Source organism: Gamsiella multidivaricata, assembly GCF_025024155.1.
Source record: "Gamsiella multidivaricata strain RSA 2152 chromosome Unknown BC939scaffold_39, whole genome shotgun sequence".
NCBI lineage: Eukaryota > Fungi > Mortierellomycota > Mortierellomycetes > Mortierellales > Mortierellaceae > Gamsiella > Gamsiella multidivaricata.
Genome location: NW_026251747.1, coordinates 323,951 through 330,415, shown reverse-complemented (window position 1 = coordinate 330,415; position 6,465 = coordinate 323,951). Strand labels below are relative to the sequence as shown.

Here is a 6,465-nt window from a genome sequence, read left to right as displayed (position 1 = left end):
AGAGGAGCGAGTGCCAACAGAGATTGAAGACCAAATTTATTTTTTGAAGAATATTGACTTAACTCTGGAAGGGGCTCACTCCTCTTGTCCAGACAAGAGGAGGGATTTTCAGCGACTAGGTCCTGGACTAAACCTGGCCGCTGGAGGCTTTTCCCGAGCCGTCAGCATGGGATGGGCCCTCGGTAAAATTGTTGAAGGCGCGACCGCCGCGCTCGTTCTCGGGACAGTTGGGTGCAATGTGTCCCACCTCGCGGCAGCGGAAACATCTATTTTCACGGATGCAACGTGTACGCTCAGCGGCGTCGAGAGGGGGCTTGTTCCGGGTGTAAGAGCCGGAACGGAACTTGTTCACGGTTTTGCGGAGCGCGTTGATCTCGAGGCGCATGTTATCAATCTCCATAGCCATGGGATCGACAGCAGGGGAGGCAAGGGTCGCAGCGAGGGCGTGTTGGGCAGCTTGGGTGGGGCGGACAGAGGTGGACGTCGAACGGGCATAGTGGAATACCGTATCAAATTGCTCCGCTGCGTGGCAGAGGTCATGGATGGTGAGGGCGTTCCGGTTGGTGATCTATAGAGACATTAATGTCTGCTTGAGTTCCAAGGGAGCTCCCTCGAGAAAGGCAGCCTTGACGGCATCCTCGAGCACCGAGCGAGCTTCCTTGTGCATGTCGTGGGTGCAAAGGATGGCCATGTACTTGCGCACGCGCGCAACGTACTCGGCCACTGTGGACGTCATCTTGATGGAGAATAGCAATGCTCGTATGTGGTCATGGAAACCAGCAGGGCGGAACTCCTCGCGGAAAGCCTTCTCGAAGTCGAGCCAGTCGGTGTCGTCCGAACGGTATTGGCCGTCCCACCACAGGAGGCCAGCTTCACCCAGGTAGGCAATAGCGGTGACAGTGCGGTTTGCATCTAAAATTTGCGCACCGCGAAAAAAACGCCGAACCTGGGTGAGCCAAGTCTCGCACGCGAAACCATCGCGCACGCCTGTGAAGGTCGGAGGGGAGGGATATCTGTAGGTGGGGAGGAGAACGGCGGTAGGGGCGACGACAGCGGTGTCGCCAGCAGCAGGGGCTTGGAAGGAGGTAGGTAAAACGGGGGTGCTCATGGTTACAAGGGAGAAGAGATCGGCGAGGGAATCAACGTCCAGATTGGGGAATAAATTTAATTGGGCAAATGGCTAAGGTTAAAATCAGGGGTACAGGGGCAATTGGTGGAAAAATAAAAATCAAAGGGCGCTTGGGACAATAGGACAATGGGTGGTGGTGGTCGAAGGAACCTTTGCTACCATGCAACAGCAGCAGAGTCAAGGGGTCAAGGGCAGTGGTCAAGTAGGAATGCGTAAAAATGAATGCTGTTTAATGATCGTAAGTAGGGTCTATATATACATGTCTGGGGCCTATTGTACAGTGTCGTAGTGGAGTTGTCATGATGCCGGGCTCCCATCCTGGCTCTGTGTGTCGTAACCGTGCAGCTTGGTAACCGAGTGGTAATCCTGTTGCATATGGTCCTGCATGTCATGGAATGGACCTGGCTATATAGCCTTGATTGATGACACCCTGGACTCAGAGCTGTATATACAGATTCTGAAAGAGGATCTACACATGTCTGTTGAAGAGTGGGGCATGGCCAAGGACGAATTCATCTTCCAACATGACAACGATCCCAAGCATACAGCCAAGGTCACCAAGGCATATTTGGAGTCAGCCGGCATTACAGAAGCCGAGGGAAGGCTTCTCTACTGGCCAGCGCAGTCCCCCGACCTCAACCCCATTGAGCACATGTGGGCGTACCTCAAGAAACAGCTTGCCAAGTGCCCAACGCCGCCAAAAAGCTGTAAAGAACTGTGGGAAAGAATATCAGTAGAGTGGCACAGGATTCCAGTCGACTATTGCCGCAATTTGATCAGGAGTATGCCAAGGAGACTCAAGGCAGTCTATAAGGCCAAGGGGAAGCAAACCAAGTATTGATCAAGCGTGCATTCCTGAAAAGAGTATTTTTTTATGTGAAAATAAAGTGAGCGGTCATAACTGGAACAGTTGGTTAGAAATATCAAGAGTGATGTTTCTCAGTATCCACCATTGCTATCGTCTTATAACTCTTTATACATATTCGTTGGTGATGCAACTACGGTTACACTTGTTTTTGTAGCGATATCATGACCAATGGAGGAGATAGGTAATTAATTGTAGAAATATAAAAAATATTGTTCCAGTTTTGGCCGGTACTGTACGTGGCTTAGGGTATAAACCAGCCAATTAGCGCTCATTATACTCCAATCTGTATACTCGTATAGGGTCGTCGAGTATACGGCAGAGTATACAATACTTCTCCAGCCAATAGTAACGAGTATACTCGTATATGTATACTACGCCGTATAGGGCCCGTTGAATATGGCTTTGTAGATTTCAAAAGCACGTTTGCGCCCAACTCGGGTGGTTCTAGGTTTTGGATGTTAGGGGATGGTAAGGGCAAGCATGATCATGCACGAGTAGCGGTCAAGAACACAAGAGGACGTTGTTTCGAAGAACTATTATATCTCCAGGAGATTCTACAAGAAGCTTGAAGCCGTAAAGGAAAGATACCGTCACGATTGCACGCTGAAATGTCCAGCCTCATACGTAAAAGGCGATTACAGAGTATAAATCCTGCATAGTATGCACCGAACTCTTTTTATTCAGGACGGCAGTGAAAGGTTCCGACCTGGAGCGTAGTCTAAAGTCTTTGTTTTAATGACCCGACAGGACATCGACTCTGTAGGCACTATAACGTTGAGCACTGCAGGTCGTACATGGAATGTATGCGCTAACGTTCCGGAGCAGAATATGGCTGCGCTGAAAGCTGCAGTCCATGCTGGACGTGGCTCAACATATACAGACAGGAAATGATAGATAGCATAAAACAGCGCCCTAGACATGGTCTCAACAGCGGCCCTGCTATGTATTAGTGCAATACAGCGGTAGATGCATAAAGCTATTCCAGAAAGCAAAATATCGAGCATGGATACCTCCGCCGTCTATACATTCACCCTTAGCTTCCAGCGGTTTTATATCGCATAAGGACATCATCCTTACCTCCGTCTTCGACTCGCATTATTTGCCCTTTCGTGGCCTTCATTTCTTCCATTTTTTTCTTTACTTTCACTTCCACCCACTCTTTAGCCAAGAAACATCACGGCACTCGACAACACGGACCAGCAACACACACACATACAGGCCCTTCGACTTGGCCATTCTCCGGATTCACCATCAGCGTTCTCAATAACTATAACCATCTCTACTCGATACGAAAGAGAACCGGCCAGTAGTCTATTTCCAGGAGAGAAACTTTTCAGTTTTCGAGGGTGTTAAGGATGTCCCTAAGGCTGGCGGAGCAGTTATATGCCTGACTGCCAACAGCGGTTCTACTCAGTGTGTTTTGAAAAGATTATATTGAGGTGGTTCGATCCATATGCTATCTACAAGAAAGATCTATTCAGGAGGGCTAATGTTAAAACGTTAGTCCAAGGTTCATTGTTGACCTTCCTGCAATGCCCTCCAGTCAGGATGTTGGCAAAGAAAAGAAGAGTCTGCCCGAATCATAATCATGAGCTCCCGAGTTGTGTCCAACAGGAGTACATCGGCCCTCGAGGTCTCAAAATGGCAGTGCCTGTGTTCAATTGCCATTGAGAACGGCATCTGTCCATAGTTGCTTGATGCTGCAGTTCTTCGTCAGTTGAATGCAAGATATGCCTGTAGAAGATTCCTCGCGTAGAAAAAGTCCGATGCGTGCAGTGAAAAATTCCAAGCCGATTGCAGCACAGCAAAAAAATAAAAATAAAAATTAGCTAGGATCTTGCTGATGAATGAGCAATAAGAAGTGATGGTGGATGTGTTCATTGCAATGCATCGCTTTCCGATCCACGTTGAGGCTTGTGATGGCAGGATGCATCTATTCCCATGTCCATAGTTATAATGAATGGTTCTTAGGAGTGAGGGTTGGTCGTTCCTGAAACCTTGACGAAGACGGCAGCGAGTTCGTGTTGTTCTACGATGGTTCAAGTGTTCAGATCCTAAAAAGAGAGCGAATGGAGGGTTTCATTGATTCACAATATATGACAAGGAGGAAAAAAAGCGAGGATTGACAAAAAAAAAAAAAAAAGCGGATAGAGACGGGCGATCGATGGGTTATGTGGACTTTGGTCTGAACCGAAAAGCTCCGTGTTTTGTGAACACTTCCAATAAAATGGACCCAACCCCTTCTAAATGCAATACCACAGCCAATTACAAACCGAGAGCCAAAGAGGACCACCAAAGGCGAAGTAGATTACACTTGCCTTACACACTATGAAAACGAAAAGGGACAGAAGCGATAGCCCAATCTGACGATATGCGGTTTGAACTGATACAGAAAAGAGTGAGGGATATTTTTTGCACTCCAGATGATTCTCAGTCTTCGAAAAAAAAGAGGGATTTTATTCTATGCTGGGCGTAGATAGCGAAAAATCGCTCACCAGAAAATTTTCTGGCGCGCTTAGTGCTTATGGGATTTATGCTTCACAATACCAGCATATTAGGTTTGAACGCAAACAATGAGGTGGAGGGACAGCAAAAATAACGCGTCCGTCATCGGAGGAATTGAGCGTGTATAGCAGCGGTCCATGGGCCCCTGAATAACAGTTGCCAGCCATGCCTTTGAGGGATTTTTTTTTCTGCAAGTAGAACAAACAAAAACAGAGAATACTGTCGCGCTGGACAGAAGAGCGATAAACGTGCTTCCTATACCGCAAATATGCATGAACAGGGACCGAGTTGAGGTTATGAAAAGGACAGCAGCCGAACTTTACAGCTTTCGGGATAGAGTCAAGCGAATATCACGAAATCAACAAGTGTGCATCTAAGTCGCGTTTAAATTATACAAATATGAATATAGAGTACAAAAGATGTGAGAAAAGTGCCATTGTGTGTTTTGAAGCCCATTGATGCGTGTAGAGTAGTCGAAGCAAAAAGTGAACTGGGGGGGGGGGAAAGAAGGGGGGATACAGCAAGAACTACGTGGACGCAAAGGATCGAGGCGATACGGGATGCCCCACGGCATTTAGAGCGTTGGGACATGCACATTGTAATCTTCTATAGCGAACAGATGACGGTTGTTGTTATGCGTAAAGTATATTTGTTTGACGAGCAAACGCCAGCAAGAGATGCGACAACGCTAGAAATGCATAAAACAAACGGTATCAAGCGACGGACAAAACTATAGATGCATAGAGAGAGTTGCGAGGATTCGTGCGGAGCGTGGTGCGAGAGCTTTGTTTGTATTGCGTTGGATGGGGTCCAGATCTTTTTATTTTACTTATTTCGGTCCGAGGTGCCGTAAGTTGCTACATAGAGAGCTGGTTCGCATAGGCAGGGGTTTCATGTTTGGAAGGAATAAACTACAGCGCGTTGCGAAATACGCACCGTAGACACTCCCTTCAAGTTCATTGAAGATGTGGAGAGCGTTTTGACGAAAGAATTGGAATCCCTAGGATTTTCTGAGAGTGGTGGGAGATGACTTCTGCTGAAGAAAGAGAAAGAGAATGTGCGGACCAAATGGTGTGGGTTGGTAAAGTGGATTATAGGAAGGAGCAACAACTAAGGATGAGACCTTCGCAGAGGATGTCCTTTATTTATACGTATCACTGACGATACCCATGCTAGCGAGAAAATATCGCATCGGTATGAGAAAGTACTCTTTTCTTGGACGACAATCGATAACCAGTTTTGTTCAACTCAAGAATGCGCATTTTTTCTTGGCCCTACAGCATCAGGGTTTGTGTTGGGAGTACGGAAGTTGACCTGCACCGAGTAACGACGAGAAAAGGAGTTCTTGGTAGTACATACGCCAGAGACGATTTCCACGCTCCATACAGTAGTAAATGAACAGGTAACTGTTTTCTGCAGGACGGCCGTACTTGTTTACAAGGCGAGGATAACAAAGACACAATTCTTTCAGCCCTCAATGATCGAGCTCGAGTAGAACACTTTCAATGCCTGACTTATAATCCTGGATATTCTTGCGCTGAAGCTTTTTTGAAGAAAAAGGAACTATCTAACACTTCTGCCTGCCCGGTCACAGTACTTTGGTGCGGTATAAAATATACAAGCATACGCGAAAACGTATTGTTGGTAAGCTACAGATAGTATGATGCGCGGTGAACCTCTGTTATTGATAAGCATACACTGGGTTGAAAGTGATCACCTATCCGCGGAGAAAGGCAGGGTGTTAGCTGTTGCTGCGATGCGAACCTGATCTGCGATGGCGCCGCTTAGCTGCACGCCATAAGCAAGGATCGTATTTTAGTTTTCAAACATACCTATATACCATTCCACAAATAAATACAGTGTTAGTGCGCTGCTCGTATGCACATCGTCGCGACTCTGCAGACATATAATGAAAGGAAAGTCTTTAGAAAACGTGTTTGCGATTGTTTGATGCGACTCAAAC

The 6,465-nt window shown here is 46.9% G+C and overlaps 1 protein-coding gene across 1 annotated transcript; it reads right to left on the bottom strand.

Moving 5' to 3' along the window:
* Positions 1-732: 732 nt before the first annotated feature.
* BC939DRAFT_454063 (uncharacterized protein) lies at positions 733-1,002 on the bottom strand (the record flags this gene model as incomplete). Its single annotated transcript, XM_051556017.1, is given in 2 exon segments — positions 733-912; positions 928-1,002. 2 exon segments carry the CDS (start codon positions 976-978, stop codon positions 733-735), a joined length of 231 nt encoding a protein of 76 aa, XP_051411485.1. The 5' UTR covers positions 979-1,002.
* Positions 1,003-6,465: the final 5,463 nt, after the last annotated feature.